Here is a 19,321-nt window from a genome sequence, read left to right on the forward strand (position 1 = left end):
GCAAGAAATTTTTTGAAATTTAATTAAGGATGGAGAAAAAAAGAAATACAATAAAACACAGTCGACCCACTTAATATCGTCGTCGCCCATGTGGAAATTGCTCCCCAAATGATTCAAATTAGGTGTTAATTCAAAGTTCATGTATGTTATATTGAAAAAAAAGACTAGTTTAATATGTACTCCAAAATGAAAGCAACCATCCAAATGGTGAATTTTTATGTAGTTAACCCCACTTTTAACTAGTCGCCTTGTAGATAGTTTGGTAAACAAATGTGGTTTACGTAAACTTAATAAAAGTACCTAAATTAGAAAATCAGGATCCCCCACGTATAATGAATCAGGTTTTTAACCGATGGGTGTGCTTTTAAACCCGGATAATCACATTGTTTCCTTCGTGCAATCTCATCACGCATCATCTCGCGCATCAATTCAAGGATGTGCGCTGTGTCCATCCGGAATTTCACCCATCTGCCACATCCAATGATATCGATTAATGAATGAGGAATTGATAGCGTGATTGAAAATTATTTGTGATTTGATTTGTATCTTGAATGCAATTAATTAAGAAAAAATCACGTTTCATTTAATCTTATAGCAAGTAAGGGGGATTTTGTCTTGTAAACTCATATATATTTTATGGGGGGTTTGAATAATACCCAAGTTATCAATCTTCAAATTTAAACTTTTCAAAAATAAGACCAATTCTTATTTTAAATAAGAGATCCAATGGTTAAAATAATGACAAGTGTCTATTATATTTTAAATTTAAAAAATTTATAAAAAATTTTAAAAGGGTTATTAAGTCTTCTCCATTCAAAATAATCTAAAAAACTTTAAATTAAAAAAACCCCTTTCGATTTAAATTATTTTTGAAAAATATATCAAATTAAAGATAAATTTATAAGGTTTCCCAAACGAGATCTCAATGTATTCCCGACGAGTGGGGTGTAAATTTGATAATTTATATTTAAATTTTTAGATACCCGATTTTTCCCTGAAAAAAAAATCTCAAAAAATTGATGTAAAATATCAAAAAAATTTGTTGATATTTTCTTGAAATTTGATTAATTCCTATCTATTTGATTTTTAAATCCTAGGATAAAAAAAAACCCAAAAAAATTAGCAATAATGACGATATTTTTGTTCTTTTTTTTCCCATTTATAAATTTAGCTTTAACGATCCCCATTTCAAAATCTGGAGTATTTATTTTGGGGATTATAAGCAAGATTGAAAGGAATGTATCTAATGAGATCAAAGTTGTTGGTGGTAATGTACCTACCTTATCCTCGCCTTTTCCCCCATATCATCCAAACAATGAACCGATATCATCCATTAACATGTTGCAAACGTCTAAAGGTCCCAAATAAACTCCAACTGGATGTAAAACATATACTCTTTCCGAAAAATTGGGGGCTTGAATTTAAATTTTTTGGACACATTTGGACTAGACGCTACATCAATTCGATCAAGTCGACAAATTTTAAAGACACGGGTTTTTATTTTACCTAGCCCTATCAAAAAAAATGGATCCCAACATCAATATAATGAATTGAAAGGTTAAACACAACAACAACAAAAAAAATATGATATGCTCACTTTTCACATTTTCTCCCCTCCGATCTTTTTAAATTTATACTTTTTTTGGGTTTGTTTTTGAACTCCCATACTAGTATATATATATATATATAATGGAAAGGACAAAAAAAAACTCTAAATATTTAAATTTTAAATAGCCCTAATAAAAAAAACGATCACAAAAAAATCAAAGAAAATTTCTGAATTTCAACAGTCAATGAGATAGGGATATTGGTTAAATCGTAAAAAAGGAAAAAATCAAATTTTACACATGTTGAATTGTATTAAAAAAAGGTTTTTTTGAGGATTTAGGAAAATATGGAATTATATTCTCCCATAGATAAGATAACACCATACCACCAATATATTCCGTTGATCTATTTAGGACGCCTGGGGATTAAGTTTCTGAAAAATCACGGTTTGCCCTTTGTTAGATATTGATGTGGTAAACTCTATTGTTGTGGAAAGCAAAATTTAATAAAAGCCCCAACGAACGTAAAATTAGAAATTTCCTATTTTTCCCCTCCCCGTTTTTACACGGGAAAAAGACAAACCCGATTTTCGATCCAATGGCCTAAAATAGGGGGGTTTTAAAAAAATATTTCATTTAAAACATCCAAAATATATATATATATAAAAAGACTTGGGGGATCCTTAATTTGGGTGCCGCTTAACATCCAAATTCAGTTTAAAAAAACAAAAATTTATATAAAATCAAAACACATTTTAAGTTTTTCATGATTTCCGGGGTTGATTTTTTAAAAAGGAAATTGCATTTTTTTTAAGTTTTTATTTTTACATAAATTGCATTTTTTTTAAGTTTTGCATTTTCACAAAAATAAAGCAATCCGTATGTATAAAATGCAAATTAAAATAATATCGAAATCAAAACTCAAAATAAAAAGAACTTTTTATAACAAAAAAGCAATCCGAAATTAATGATTTTTTTCCGTATATAATTGATTTTTTGGCCCGGGGACGGTGGTAGTTAGCACTTTAAAATTAGTTAGTATATTAGAAAAATTTTTATATATATATATATATATATATATATATATATATATATATATATATATATATATATATATATATGTATAAGGATGCGATCATATCTAACCCTATTTAATAACCTAATAACCCTCATTTTAGGAAAAAAATATCATTTTATGGAACTTTTTCATTTTATAATAAAAGATATTTTATCTGAAAATATCATTTTATAGATAAATATCATTTTTAGAAAAAAGATACTTTTTACCCATAAATGATAGATTAAGATCCGCAAAAAGAAAAGATGATCCCCTTTTTAAAACCCCCCATATATAAAAGTATAATTTAGTACATATATCAATTTGTACGCAAATTAATTGTTGAATGTACACACGCCCTCATGTAAATTTGTGGTTTTTTAAAAATATCTTAAATATATCAACTTTTAGTACTCCTATTTCTTCGTCCCATCAAAAAATAAAAACTTTTGGATTTTTTCGAAATTTTAAAACTAAGATAACTCAAAAGAGATAAAAAAAAGGAACTATAAAAATGGTCTCAGGTTTGGGGTTTTCTGGGATACCCCGACCCTTTTAAAAAAATCGCCGTTTGCCCCCGGGTAAGGGCCAAAGGCCCTTTTTTCCTTTTTTAAAAAAACCCCCTTTGATATTATTTTTGGGGGAGAAATTTTTCTTTTTACCTTTTTTTAAAATTTTAAATCGATATTATTTTGGGGTTTTGTATAACTTTGATATTATTTCAAAATTATCACTTTTTCCATTTTGTTATCCTTCACCCGAATTTGTTTTTTTAATTTCAATATTAGATTTAATTTTATAAAATTAAATTTAATATTTAGATTTTTTTTAAAAATCAATAATTTTTTTTAATGAAAACAATTAATTCATGGACACTATAAATATTGATTAAAACTATTAATTTTTGTTATTTAATATAATAAAATCAATTTAAAAAAATTTAAAAATAATATTAATCTTTAATTTTAAAAAAAAAAAATTATTCTTTTAAAAATTCCCTTATTGTTAAAATTTTCGCGGATTAGATATTAGGTTGACAAAAAATTTGATCCTATTTAAAAAAATTTTTATATGGAAAAGTATTTTTTTTAAAATTTTTTTTAAAGTAAATTTTGATTGTTTTCAAATTAATAAATTTAAATTTTTTAATTTTACATTAAATGGAATTTTTTTTAATAAATTGGGTTATATAATCTATTTATGATTAAAATATTTAAATATTGATTAAAACTAAGGGTTGTCATAACCTTATTGATTATATAAAACTATACACTATCAAATATTGATTATAACTATTAATTTTTGCTATTTAATAATTTTTTTTAATTAAAATTTTTTATTGATATTTAAAAATTAAAATTTTTAAAATTTTTAAAATTAAATCTAATAATTAAATAAATAAATAAAAATAAATTCAAAAAAGGATAAAAAATGGAAGAAGAATTTATAATTTTTAAATAATATCAAAGTTAAAAATACAAAATTTAAAAAAATATCGATTTAAAAAGCAAAAAAAAAAAGACCAAATTGCCCAAAACCCCCCAAAAAAAATATTCGCGATTTCGCACCCCCCAAAAGGACCAATTTCGGGGATAAAACCCCCAAAATTCGGACACCTAAATATTTTTAAAGTTAATTTCGGGTGATAAACCCATACCCCGGGAAACATTTTTATAGCCCCTTTTAAAAAAAATATTGTGATTGTTAAAAAAGAATTACCCAATTTTATTTTATGAAAAAATTTTTTAAAATAAATTAATTTTTTTTATCGGGGGTTTTAAAAAAAATGTTTACTTTTTTATAAAAAAAATTAATTCTATAATAATGGGCAAAGTTTTTTTAGAATAGAGAGTCTGCATGCCAAAAATTAAAAAAAAAATAACTAAACCCTTTTAAAATTTAAGGGGGGTCCTTAAAAATAACAAAAAAAAGTAGATCATTAAATTGTGAACAAATGAAGATACATTTTTGTGTGAAACATCTACTTGGGTTTTTTCATTCTTCTGAAATATTTTAAAATTTTAAAATTTTGAACTCTGGTTCCAATTTCCTTTAAAAAAATGATGAATCTTTGGGAATTATTTTACCAAAAATGTTTTGGAAGGGGAAAGGGAAATTAGTTTGCAGAGAGAGATCGTTAAATAAAGGTTAAGAAGGGTTTAAATCCGATTGAGATAGAAGAGTAAGGGATGGGGGGAAAATGGCCCTCAACGGAATATCTCTACTCCTCATCGCTCTGCACCCTCTTTCTCTTTTGCAGCTTCTCAATCGCAGGTAATCATTTTCTCTTTCAAGATCTAAAAACCACTTCATTAACCTCCCGAAAAGGGCGAAAAAGAGAATCTTCAACTTTCTATGTGTTTCCCACTAATCCACAAAATTGCGGAGTTTGATCTTTGTTCAATCCGTATCAATTTTTTATATATTCGTGAATTCGGCGTGCTAGCTATAATATCCTCATTTCCGTTCTAATAGGTTCTAGCAATTTACTGTATTTCGAATTTGGTTTCTTGATGTATTTGTCCTTGCTAAGATTCCAAACAGACAATAAGATATTATCTTGATGATAAATCTCGATTCACTTCACTAGGGGTCATGTAATTATTCCCTGAGCTTAAAGTTCGATATGAATAAGGGTGAGAAAATTATCCTGGGTTGATGCCACTGTTTTCCCAGGGAAAGTTAATATTTTGAGGGAATTTTGGTGTGAATTGATAGTCAAGAAAATTTACCCAAATAGTATCTCTTTCTGTGTCATTTTTCTGAGTTCTTTTGTATAGAAGGTTTAACTGAATTTTACTCTCTTATCATTCTTGCTCTATCAAGTGTCTTAATCATGTAAATTGGATGATATGTTCATCGCAATATCAATTTTCAGCCAATTAGATAGAATGTACTACGATTCATTGATCAAATTCATTTTATACTATTGAGTTGACATTCAAATCATGCTATGTTGAGAGTTGTAGAACCATGAAGGTGTTCCACAATAGTTTCCTCTTTTCATATAAAGAGTATTTGCTTCATGCTTGAGAATTTAACGCTTGCAATTTTTCTTTTGCTACAGGATATCAGCTGAGGTACTTCAAGGTAAAATTTCCTCTCAATTGTTTTTGGTTTGTGGATATTATCTGTTTTACGACTGATTACAACCTAGAATATAGCGCAAGAGTGTGTTAAGCAGAATGTGGTCTGAGAGTGCTTGTTATGTATGCAACTGATTGATTGTCTTAGAAAATTCTCCTTTCACTGGGAATTAGAAACTTGTGATGAATATAACATAGATTTTTAAGCTATATACTTTTATCAAACCAGGATGTAATGGCCTTAAGAAGTTAAGATGCAGAAATTTAGATGGCTGCCATAAAAAAGTGGCATCATTTGATTATATGTCACTTCAATGAAAGAGGCAGAAATAGAGAGGTCAATATTTGTCATGTATGAAATATTGGCTTGTTGATGATATTGATCCTCTAAAAGATGGTATAAATTCTTCTTAAATAACCATAGGATGACCCAAAGCTTCAAAATTTTCGCAAAAAACAATTTTTCGTAATCATAATGGTTTGGCATGCAACACTACTGAAAAGTCCAGCTCTGAATGTAATCCATAGTGAATGAGCCTTGATGTATATATATTATAGAATCATAGATTACATTCTGAAAGAAATAGATGAAGAGCTAGGCTAATTAGGAGTAGTATTCCATCCGTGTAATCCATTTTCCACTATAACCATACGAGTAAAATTTAAAGATATGATTGCTTGAATGGTATTGTCATATTGGTGGTAATCTTGACATTTCTGTTTTAATGCTTAGAAATCTAAATGAAGAACATCAAGAAGTTCATTGCTCAAGAGAGAGGAGTCGAGCAGCCTGGAAGATCATAGAGGAGGTACTGAGAACTGAAAAGCATATTTTGTCGATATATGTAGAGGACTTCTTTGACATTGAACTATTTTTGATGCAGTATCTTATGCCTTTTGTGGAGAAAGAGAAATATCAACTTTCAAGCAGATGCAGGCTTCATCCAAGCAGTGATTTGTTCAGGGACCAGGAGGACATAAGATTCATGTTGACGTGAATGAATGGCGATGTGGCTATTGTAAGAAAATCTTCCAGCAAAAAAATTTTTGGATCAGCTTTTTGGGACAACAGGCACTACAATCTTCTAAATGTTGTATGTGACGTTGTCTTTAATTTATTTTTTAGTGTGCTGGTTATTGGGTTCTAGATGCTTGTTTTATTTTGTTCATGTTTTCTGTTGGAAATAAGAGATGAAATTTTATGACCCCCCCTATATGTGTTGGTTAGCTTGCTTACTTAGGTTGTAAGGTTTTCCGCTCACCTTTCTTTTAAAAAACACATCTGCTTTTTTTAAATTTCAAATTAGTGAAGGTAAGAGTGTTATGGGAAAGATCCCTATGTTCTTATTTCTAGTTTCTAGAGTATCATACGACTGATGACTGACTTGAAAGGCCTTTGGTTACTTGAGCTGCAGCACGTCATCTTACTATTCGGCAATTTTGGACTAACTTGTGTTGGTGATTGCATTATTCGATGCAATTCCCATTTATGTCACCGCTTGCTTTACCGTTTAATTTCTTATCAATTAGCTGATATTTCCATTTACTTGGAAGTCAACGAATAAAACATTTGATCTCGGTTTGTTGAATGTTCTGATTCTGTCATCCATGGATTTTGGATTAAGAATTTTCCTGCTCTGTGTTGAACTCTGAAGTGTGCATGCCTCTTCTGTTCTGTATTAAAACAGAAAGTAAATTAATTGTCTTGATTTACTTTGTTTTTAGTAATTTGGGTAAGACATGGGACTGTCGTGTTAACCAGAGCCGTTAGAGATGACTCTTCATCCCCTGGATCTATATTGCATTACAAGCAAATCATTGATTGAGTTTGTGGACCATGAGATCACTTAGATATTACCCCCTCCATTTTTTAAAAATAGCAACTATTTCCATTTTGCGTCTCAAAAATAGAAATTTTAGAAACTTTCTATTTTAGGACATGGACCCCACAATCTACTAACTCCACTTTCACAACTTATTCTCTTCCTCTCTTACTTTACTCATTTGTCTCTTCCTGCTCTTACTTTACCAATTCTTCTCACTTACTTTACCAATTGTGCATTAAAACCCGTGCCGTTCAAATGTTTCGATTTTTTGAATACGGAGGAGTAGTATTTTGTTTCCTTTGTTGCATGCCTGAGTTTTGGTTGAACTTGCAGTTTTACATTGAAAACTTTATATATCTGATACCACTTCTCTGATTTCTATGCCCTCAGAGTCATGGCAAGTGCTTGGCAGATCTATGTGGAGCTTTGCATTGTGATTATGTGATCAATTCACAATCTCATAAATCCAAGTGTAATCCAGCAGCTGCTGCAAGGAACCGTCACTTGTGTGAGGTTGTTCCTGGTTTCTAGTGTATGATCTAAGGCTTTCTTAGTACATGATCTAAGTAACATTTTTCATCTCTTTGCAGGATCTTGCGAACAAGTGTTTTCCTGTAAATCAGGGTCCATCGGCAAGTCGCCTACATGGTATATTTTTTCTTAATAAAGCATGTAATGGCTTTGGTTAAATCATGTTTGTTGACAACATCCTTCTGTTAATGTTCTTCCAGAATTTTTTACACCAGTTCTGTGATGCCCATACTTGCTCAAGAGGAGTAAACCTTTTGCCCCGGGGGGGCAAGGTATGTGGTTACTACTTGACATCTAGTTTGCGTGGCATATCATAAATTTTATTTTCTGCTAAGAGGATGAGTATAATTTTGCATTGAACATAGATAGTTGGTCACAAAAACAATATGCATAAGTTTTGGACATCGAAGAAAATCTCTATGCTTTCATTTCTTGTGTCTCATTCCATTCTGTTGCAGAAGCACACCAGCATATTGTACGTGGCTGCTTCAGTGCTGATTTTGATGTTCCTTCCTATGTTTTACGTAACGTGTTCTTTTCTCAGAGGTACTGTCCCTGTCTATTAATCAGTCACCACATTTAATGATATCAAGTTAAAAATGCTAAAGATGAAAGTGTAAGATCTCATGGACCTGTATATATACAGGGATAGAAAAGGATTGACGCAGCTCAAGCGCGTAGCAAGACCTGGGAGAAAATCAAAACCCCTCTTTGACGGTAGTAACTTTCTCTAGTCTTGCAACATAGGATCTGAGCTGACTGTTTGATACCCCCAGAAAAGGGTGATGATGTGTATAGTTCCATTTACTATCTATTTGTGATATCTCAAGTTCTCAACTATGCATCTGTGCTATTTCAAAGTGGAGAAGTTATTTAATTTTATTCTTGTTTTCAGGTGAAGGATTATTGGCATCATTCATTGTGACAGAAAAGAAATGAGCAGAGTGCAGAATCTTCAGTTGAGATGTGTTCACCAAGAATGCAAAGACTTCTCGTGAAGATGGAACGATGGAGAATTGAATGCTTTACTTTTCTTTTTGTATTATTGTTGTAACACTTCATTCACATGTAGACTAGATAAAATATCTAGGGCCCTGTATAATGCTTTTGATTGTATTTTGTATATCAAGCTTACAAAATCCACAGATTTTTGTTTCTTCACTTCGAAAAATGGCGTTGAAACATTGTACAACAGCTGTGTGAATTCAACTGAGCACAATAAATTTTTATACATATTCCAAAGCAAGTCATGGTGATATTACACCAAATGCAAGAGCTATTAACTCGTTTGACAGTAGAAAACCATCGGGGTCACTGAGGCGAAGATAAGCAAGCTTCTCGTTGAGTGAAGAAGACACTACTACTTCATCAGCCGCGACATCTCTTCGTTGCTCGTCTAGGCAGATCACAAGCCCACTTTCCAGATAAGGCCTGTAGACCTCCAACATTGACACTAAAATCGAATCACCAAAAGCCTCCTGAAAGACTTCAAATCCAGGCCATCAGATGTTCTCAGAGAGAGCATGGTAACATCCATAGCCAAGTCCTTGTTTTCAACAATCCCATCCGACCGCGTGTCCACTGCTCCATTCTCCAGATCTTGGACATAATTGACGTAGTCCTTGAGCCTCCTTGCCTTGAAAACCTTACTCCAGCTGATATGACTAGCCGAGCCCAGACCAAAAGCATAGAAAGGTTTGTTCTTCCAGTAGGTGCTATTGTGCTTGCAGCGGTATCCACTCTTGCAGTAGCTGCTGATCTCATAATGCTCATAACCTGCATTTCCTAGCATTGTTGAAGCCATTTTGTAAAATCGGCTGACTGATTCTCCGAGGGCAGAGGAAATTCACCAGGAGTGTATCTGTACAACATCAAGGATTCAAGATTACTCAGTGAGATGAAAAGGTTTGTGTTTTTAAGGTAGCTGCTCACTGTTTAGAGTGGCAACAATTTCTCTTCAACTCAAACAACCATTATATATATCCCATATGAAGTACGATGGCCTTTACTTTAGTTGATCCGAGATAGCTCAGAGGCAACTCCGTATAACTTTGATCCATTGAACAACTTAAAGCTCATTACATCATGTAATCCTTCAAAAGCTCAATATTATGTAATATAAATACAAATATATCACTTGAAGTTAAAGCTCCTTGATCAGCATAACATTTGAGGTCACGGAGTTTATCTTTTGAGTTTCATCAAAATGCCTCTGTGTCAATCTACACATACATAACTAGAGCATTATTTACAAGTTGGCTGGCCTTTATATCATAAAAGGTTTTAGGGGCAATTGCGCCTAAAGATAAGAACTTTCACCTAAAGATACGAACTTCCACCTAATTTTCGCTTGCACAACTAAAACTTTGCCTCCAAATACAAGAACTTCCAATTGTTGTAATTGTTCACACAACCGTCAATTTTCGACAAATTAATGTCCCCGTAACTAGTTACAGTGACATAGAATACAACTACGTTGTTTAAGCCTATAGACATTTCAGATATCCACCTTAAAATTAATTTAAGGGCAATTGACAAGAATCATAACAATTGAAAGTTTATTTATTTTTTAGGCTGAACTTTTAGATAGCGTGCAAAAGCATAATAAAATGAAAACATGTGCATTTAGACGCATTCACGCAGCAAAATTTATCATATTAAATGAAAGGGACAGTGAAAATAAACATGCATCTTTAACGGAAACATAGCAGAGGATGATGAAAAACTTACAAGACTCCAAATTTAGTGTCTTGTTCAACCTGCAAATCATAAACCGAGGACGTCGTGGGGCCAGCAGCAACAGTGAGCTGCAAGCTCTCCTCCCACATGGCAGTCTGATGAGAGCTGACGAGATCAAATCCACGCTCCAATTCTCAACCCCACACGTTTTGGACAATCTCCACAGCTTCAAAGATTTCATCAACCCCATGAGCTCTCCCACAAGACCTCAGTAGCTCAGCCTGAAAAGACTGGACTCCCAACGAGACTCTATTCACACCCAAACTCATCAGCTCTCTCATCGCCGCCTCATTGAACGTACCGGGTCCATCTCCATCGATATCTCCGCATCCCCACACAGCCCGAATTTGTCCGAGAGCGCGTCGGAACCGAGGAGACAGGCCTCGGAGGCACGGGGAGGGCGTCCCGCCTCCTAGAACACGGTTTCAAGAGGCGGGAAGCTGCTACTGAGGAAGCTTGGTGGCCGTGATCTCGCGGCAGAGCGTGTCGACGTAGCTGGAGATGCGCGGGTCGTCGTCGTGACTGGATGAGGAGCCGAGGGCGATGATGGGGAAGTCGCAGTAGTGGCAGCGCTTGCGGCAGAAGGGGAGGTGGACGTAGGCGGAGGCGGGAGGAGTTTAGGAAGCTCAAGAAGCAGTGGGGCATTTTGTCGAACAGGTTGTGGGCATTGTTGGTGAGTGAGGGAATTGGTGACTGTAGAGAGAGAGAGCCTTTGGGCGGAGGAGAGGAGTGGAGCGTAGGCTGATCTCAGTAGCATTTCTGCTAAATTTCGGTCTAAACAATCGGATCAGTGAAGCATTTCTTCCTCTTCCACATCAAACAATTCTACGTCATGCAAAATTTCGGTATAAACAGAGCTTTATACATACGAAATTTTATATTACTACTGTTTTGGCGCCAAATTAAGTGTCAATTTTGCTGTTAAACTAATATAGATTATAAATATACGTTACTAAGGACTTCTATTTTAGAAAACAATTTTTCTGTTTAATAATGAGGTTAGCTTATTTTTTATTAATAATATTATACAAATTTTTGTTTATTTATTCTTCTCTTATCTTATCAATTGTTTATTACTCAAATTTATGTCATTTTAAAAGTGGTAGTAGTATATTTTATAAAACTGGGAGAATATTTGAATTTTACTTTATTTAAAGTTTGTGTGACAATTATGAACAATATTATTTTTTATAAATTGATTTTTAAATTTGTAGAATATGGCAATTTCATCATTTTTTATAATAGGTGTCCTTGTTTGTATGTTCAAATTTTTTTTCTCACTAACGTATTTTTTTTCTATTAATTTTACAATATTTGTTCCATGAGCCTAGTTTTTTTTTCTCTCAATAAAAACAAGATCATCATCATCATTATTATTAAAGATATCAATCCATAGATCTATTTGATAAATTCCATAAAAAAAACTTCCCTTTGGTTTTAAAGGTAATCGGATGAAAATCTCATCCCTATTGTTTAAATATAAAATTGCTTAACATGCCATTTTAATGTTAAAGTCATCGTGTTGAAAAATCAAACAATTTGTTTTTCATAACAATCTATGATTTCTATGAAATCATCATAGTTTGGTCTCGACTACTCAAATTCTAATTACGGGGGTTCGTTGCCCCCCCTTTTTCAATCCGAATGTCCCCTAGATCGATAAATTAACTCGGGTCCGAAATTTTGCTTCCCTTGAATTTGCATATTTTTGATCAATAAAATTCTTGCTCCTATGGCTTTTAAATTTATATTTTTAGATTGGTGGGCTAAAAAATTCTATGAGTTATGAATAATTGACTTTTAAAAATATCTCGGAAAACAGACTAGGGTTTATTTCAAAAAGTCACTTTGCATTTTTTTTAACGAAAAAAGCCTTTTTGGGGGGGATAATTTCATCTTTACCAAATTTTTACTTTTCCGAATTATTTATGATATACTAAACGAATTTTTTCAAAATTATCTTCTTCTTTCCTTTTACCCTTGACTTTTTTCTTTATTTCAATATCATATTTTTTTACACAATTAAATATTTAAAGTTTTAGATTTTTAAATATTAATAAATTATTTTAAATTTAAAAATTTTTAATTTATGTATTCTTTCTCAACTCACAACACAACCCTCTTCAATGTTCATTCCAAGTTTGAAAAACTCAAGCAATTTGTATATACATAACCGTCTATGATTTCTATGATAATCATACATAGTTTGGACTACTTTCAACCGTTACCTTCACGACTTTCAACCATCCTTTAGAAAGAAAAATGGTGTGGCACAACTCTAACCTCTTCATCCTTCACCTTCATTACGATTTTTGCTCCTCCGCTTGCCTTCGCTTCTTGGATAAAACCCCTCCCGTGACAATCAATAGCAACTCCAAATAGTTTTTTTCCTTTTTTGGGGAAGAACTTCACTCATTTTTTCTTTCTGGAAGAAAGACATCCCTTTGTTCCTTGAGTGAGAGTGATGCTAATTAGCTTCAATTGAGAATTGTCCTAATTAACATATGCAAATGCACGTGTTGAAAACTCAAGCAATTTGTATATACATAACCATCTATGATTTCTATGGTAATTATACATAGTTTCGTCTACTCCAATTCTAATTGCAAAGGGTTTATGTTGAATTTCTTCAATGTCGAATTTGAATATTTTTAGATCAATAAAATTCTTGCTCACACAACCGGTCGAATTTGTATATTTTTTTGATTAATTTGCATATTTTTAGATTATAAGTGAGGGAAACCAGGTATTCATTTCAAAATATTTACTCATGGCGTTCATCTTACACTAAAAAATGAATAAAATGGATGCAAAACTTTAATCATTATTTTATAGACATACGCATCAAATCAATGACCGAGATGTCAATCGCATATTTAATATATCATCATGATTGGCTATTTACAACATTCATTTAAAAAACACTAGATTTTTTTATATCAAGTTAGTTTAAGCATAAAAGAGTTGCTTAGAGTTAGGCTTGTATACCTGCAGGCTGCAGCACGATCGTGAGCGTGACATTAGAAAAATATGATACTTAATCTACTAAAATATAATCATAACTCACATTGTTATTTAATTCAAATACACTATAGATAATATTAAGAAAATTGCAAAGAAAAACTTATTTAAGCAATAAGAACTGTTACATAGGTATTGTATATTTGTAATTACGTTTGTTTTATATTCATGCGACTTCAAATTTCTTAACATTTTGTGTATTATAAAAATTTCATACTCCCTCCGTCCCTAAAAATATATAAACTCTTTCTTTTTAGTCGTCTTTGAGAAGTATGAACATTTTAATTTATAAAAAAAAAACCCCCGAGTTGGGACTCATTCGCATTAACGATATTTCAAAAACTTTTTTATCTATCTCTCTCTTACATTATCGATATGCATTAAAATCCGTGTTAGTTTTCAGGACGAGGAGTAGCACATACTCTCCGATCCAATTATGAGATATCTATTGAGGACCGGAGAGAGTATTAGATCATTAGCAACTAATATCACAAACTTTGATTATATTTTTGTATTTCTTGTAAACTTTAAAATTTATCGGAAATGTTATAACGTATAGCCAATTTTTCTGAAATTAATTTTATAATTAAAATCTCAATTATCCCAAAATTCCTATTTTCCTTCGGACCTTTCCGTCTCTCTCAATTCCGTCGTTTTTCACCTCTCCCCGTGAAGCCCGGAGATGTTGGTTGCTTGCGACTATGGTTTTCTCTTCTTCCTTGCCCTCCGTCTCATCTTGCTAGACACAAACACTCACCGACAGTCATTCCCTATTTTCTCACAAAATTTGGCAAATCTGTCCACGTTCTCTTCTTCCTCCTCCTCACTCGAACTAGCTAGCTACTATCCCCGGTGCCCTCACCTCTCCCCTTTGGCTCCCCTACTGCCTTCTCGTTTTCTCTTTCTTTCAAACCACTGGCTTTCAAGAATCGATTTGGGCATTTTTACATGTTTATTATTGTATAGAGCATTCATCAAGACATCATCTAAACAGCTTATACTTACATTCATGATTAGCACAAAATTTATGCTTCCTTTCTCTTCTACAAATACTCCCTCTGCTCCACTCAAGATGACCACTTTTTGGGACGGCTTTTAGAAAGTGTTGTTTGGTGTGAATAAAGAGAGGAAAAAAGATTAATATTTTAATGAGAGAGAGGAGGTTATTTCAAATGGAAAGTGGTCATCTTGATTGAACAAAAAAAAGAAAGTGGCCTTGAATGAGACGGAGGAAGTATTAAAAGCCATCAATCAAGTTTCACTTTCCATAAAACAGATAAGCACCTGAGGCTCTTCGCTAATCATGACTCATTGTGTATAGTTTACAAATACATCTTCTATAACTCCATCTATTTATCTTAAAATATCAAACAAAACCAAAAGCGATTCCATGGGTAAAAATTGTGATAGCACAGATGGAAATAGATGATATACAGGCGAGATTACCAGTCAAGACTACTCATTCTTTGGTGTTGGTGGCGTTGCGCAACTGTTTTTCATTTGAGGTATTTCACCATGTACGGACCTTCAAGCTCGTACCCCAACTTTCTATAGTAATGCCTCGTTCCTACACCTGAAATCACGGCTAACTTTTTCGATCTGTGTTCGCTTGTAGCAATCCGTTCGGCCTCCTCCATCAATAGTGTACCATAACCTTGATGTTGCAGTTTATCAGCGTCCCGCCCATGAACAGGAACTGCTGTCCCATAAACATGCAATTCACGAACAATTGAACACTTCCCCGTAAGCTCTGGGCAAGTCACATTCTTTCCACATTTCGCAAACGCAGTAGCCCAACAAGAATATCCTGGATTAACGATACATAGAAGCACATAAGTTCTATTGGCACAATAAGATACACGGGTGAGTTTCTTGGCGGGTACAGTTTAGAACCGAAGCAGTCATGTGTTTGGCTTAGTTAAATTGACAGCAAGAATGAATTATACAGTTTTATATGAGTTACGCACCTGGCGAGTGTCTTCATATGAAAGAAAGGTCTCCCATCCCTCATTTGCTGTATAATCACGGAACAAGCTGGACTTCCTCTGGTTTTATCTTGTGGTGAATGTCCTGATTTTATTCACTAGAATATAAATTTAATGGCTCAATAAACGAAGCATGTCATGCAGTAAGAAAGCTTGTTTGCTTGCCTGGATACCCGCTTCACGTGTTCTAACATCTCTGCATTTCAAGCCCAAATCATCCATCCTTGCTAAAGCTAGTTCCCGAAGATTACCCTTCTCAACACCAGAAGTAACTAGAGGCATAGGGATATCTCGTTGAACTCGATAAACCCGAGTCCAAGGAGGAACCATAGCTAGAATCCGAGCTATGATGTCAACAAGCTGTTCAGGAGGATAATTTCTATACCTATACATGAATATAACAAGAGAGTCAGAGACCAAATTAGCTATATGCTTATAGAGTGAGCTAGCAGAGAAGCCAAACTTCCAACTGAGAAAATGCAATCTCTATAATGTGAAGCTGAAAACTATACCTGCCAGTCTTCCAAAGCTCATAAAGTCCTGTTCCACGAATGACTAGGGTGGGATAGATTTTTAGCCCATCAGCTCTAAAGCGAGGGCTCTCAAAGAACTCTTTAAAACTTTCCATGTCTCTCTCGACACCAACATGTGGAAGATCAGGCATCATATGAGCTACTACCTGTAATAAAATGAATGATTGAGTAGTGGAGTTAAAGAAATGGACAGTATACCAAACTGAGAGAACGCAGTAGCCAAGAAAAACATCATATTTTACATGTGAATTTACAATTATCAGCCTTTACGACTTTACATGAGTAGGCCATGGCCGTAACAGTTTAAGAACAAAGACTGCACAATAAAAGCATAAAACTGCACAACAAAATCACAATCAGTTTTCCTCTCTATCCAGTTTGAAGTTAGAATGACTGAACAGAATGGTTTCTCTCTCCGTCTCTCCCCCTCCTTCCTACATATACAACTCTAATCATGTTTTGTAAAGGTTCTGTAAGACCAGATTGTGTGAATAGATAAATGAGAGATACTATTTTGCGCTTTTGTGCCTGGGATGGAGATGAGAAATGAGGAGATGTAAGCATATAACTATATATGCCAGCTTAACTTTAATTGATTAATTCCTTTTTATGCTAGTTGCAAATTTATCTCTGGAGATGGAAACTAACAATATTGAAATGTGGCGAACTTATCAATCCACAAGTTTCATAGGGAAAAACCAAACTAGTCCAAAAATAATCTAAATCTCTCCCTTGCTCAGTCAACATGCGAATTCTCCATACATCAGAATAGATAGTAGAGTAGAAGAAATGGCCTACCCTGTATTTTCTGGTGGGAAAATACTGGGATTCACCAAGACCAATAAAGTTAACAAAAAGGTTTCCCCAAGATGCTAGTTCTTTGAAGGTAAACAAAATAGCAATGACAATGAAACAAAACTTTCCAATTCGTAGAACAATATAGAAAAACACCTTGAATCCAGCATCCTTTGCTAAGGAAAAGCAATCAGCCACAGCTGCTACAGTGTGACCCCTATTGGTGTCACGAGCAACATCCTCATATGTGCTCTGAACTCCAATTTCCAGTCTTGTACAACCATATGAAAGCATCTGCCTCAAATGTGGTCCCAAGCAGTAGTCTGGCCGCCTAAGTATTCAATACAAAATCAGCAGTCAATCAGGCACGAAATCAGCTTACTTGTTCCAAACATGAACAAAAAACTAAGGAAGAAAGGGACGAGAAGGAAAATAATCTTGTCTGCCATATGAAAAAGTAATGTAAGCACTTGAGTGACTTCAGAAGTGTCAAAATCAAGGGTGAGACTGAATAAAGAAGCTACTGCACTGTTTTTGTTACAGCATCATAATATGGATATTGGAGTTTTAATGGTTCAAAAGCACAATCAACATTCCCTCAGCAATCCTGTTCCCGTAAGAAAAATGCAAGCAACTGGCGTGCTCTTAGAAAAAAACCAACTAACCAGGGTAATTACAATTTCAACTTACGTCTCGATTGTCATCCCAATACACTTTATTGCACTGTGCTCAGAGTAAGATACTGCTTCTTCAACATTGGCGGAAGTGTGGCCCGATAAAGCATCATGTAGATTCCTAGTAAAATAATCACGGTACTCTGCGGGCAATGACATAAAAGTACCACCCATCAAGATGAACTCGACCTGTATGATTAACACAACAAACATTTCAAGACTAGGATTTTTTTCCATAGTTGGTAACTGATTAAACCAATGTAGAAATAAGCCTCAGCAGCGTAAGCACACCTTGTCAACACTGTGACCCAATCTCTTAAGCTGATCGATTCTGCTTCTTGCCTGGACATAAGGGTTGTATCTAAAACAGCAAAGGATAATGAAACAAAATCAAATTCCTGATATAAATCCTAGTATTTCCGGTACAGAAATCAAGTTTTATAATTGGATTTGGATACTATAGTCACAAAGATAATATTCCAAAGCAAATACAGACAACAGGGCACAGATTGTCAAAATCATCTTAGGTCATTATTCTGAAAAAACACAGTCCTCATTCTAAATTTATCCTTTTTAGCATTTCCTGTTTTGTAAGGACTATAATCCAAGTTCTATAAATAGAATCTCAAAGTTGCAAGATGAAATGCCAAGCTGAAAGAAAGCTAGAGGAGTAAACATAGAGGAAGCATCAGTTAAGGTTGCTAATTGAATGATACAGATTCCTCATACTAAATCAATCCTTCAACAAGGCACTTCCTTGCAGAAAATTTATCTATAAAATGAAAGGGTTGATAGTTTACACAAATAACATCTGCAATACAAATACAAGCATCATATACTCTGTAACAACATTCCCAATGAAGAACCCTGCTAAATGTGCCAATGTTCAAACAAACAGCAGTTGAATATGGATAGAGGATCATACAAATTAGATAACAAAAAGGACCTCAAACATTAAAAATTAAAAATTAAAAATTAAATCAAACACCTTAAATAAAGTAACACAGAATCAATGAAGACAATTTACCTAGCCCTAATAGCTCTCATGCTAGTAGGCTCATATCCCGTATAACTCTGCGTGCTGTACTCGAAATCGGAATCGGGGCCACCGGGGCAATACACGCATATATTCCCTGTCGTTGCAATATGTGGGCAGCGGTGAGGCTTCGACATCACGGCAACCACCGCAATACCAGACGCCGTTCGCACTGGCTTAGCCCGGAGTTTGGGCAGCAAAGCCTCCTTCTCGGATTCCGGCAGCGCTGCTATCATCTCGACGAGCTTCGGCGCCTTGGAGAGCCCGTATTTCCGGCACGCCGCCGATTTGACGGCATTTAGGTCAACGTCCTGGCCCTTGCGCGAGAGATCAACCATTGTGGACACTATTTCAGCGATTGCTTTGACGCGGGCTTCTTCTTCGGAGAGTCCGTGGCCGATTACTCCGCCGCGACCAGGCCGCGGGAGCTTCCGAGCCTCAGGCATGACTTCCACCGCCGCCATTTTTCCCCCTTTTGCCGTTTATGAAAC

The 19,321-nt window shown here is 34.1% G+C and overlaps 1 protein-coding gene and 2 pseudogenes across 1 annotated transcript; 1 reads left to right on the forward strand and 2 right to left on the reverse strand.

Moving 5' to 3' along the window:
- The first annotated feature begins 4,793 nt into the window (after positions 1-4,793).
- LOC125199103 lies at positions 4,794-8,205 on the forward strand (annotated as a pseudogene).
- A 916-nt stretch (positions 8,206-9,121) lies between these two features.
- LOC125199107 lies at positions 9,122-11,699 on the reverse strand (annotated as a pseudogene).
- Positions 11,700-15,046: 3,347 nt separating this feature from the next.
- Positions 15,047-19,292, reverse strand: LOC125199090 (elongator complex protein 3-like). The gene is given in 10 exon segments (XM_048097246.1): positions 15,047-15,587; positions 15,590-15,614; positions 15,775-15,835; positions 15,837-15,877; positions 15,958-16,177; positions 16,305-16,471; positions 17,277-17,451; positions 17,811-17,983; positions 18,086-18,155; positions 18,822-19,292. Coding segments are annotated over 10 exon segments (1,671 nt in total). The 5' UTR covers positions 19,277-19,292; the 3' UTR covers positions 15,047-15,303.
- Positions 19,293-19,321: the final 29 nt, after the last annotated feature.

Source organism: Salvia hispanica, unplaced genomic scaffold (genome assembly GCF_023119035.1).
Source record: "Salvia hispanica cultivar TCC Black 2014 unplaced genomic scaffold, UniMelb_Shisp_WGS_1.0 HiC_scaffold_375, whole genome shotgun sequence".
Taxonomy (NCBI): Eukaryota; Viridiplantae; Streptophyta; class Magnoliopsida; order Lamiales; family Lamiaceae; genus Salvia; species Salvia hispanica.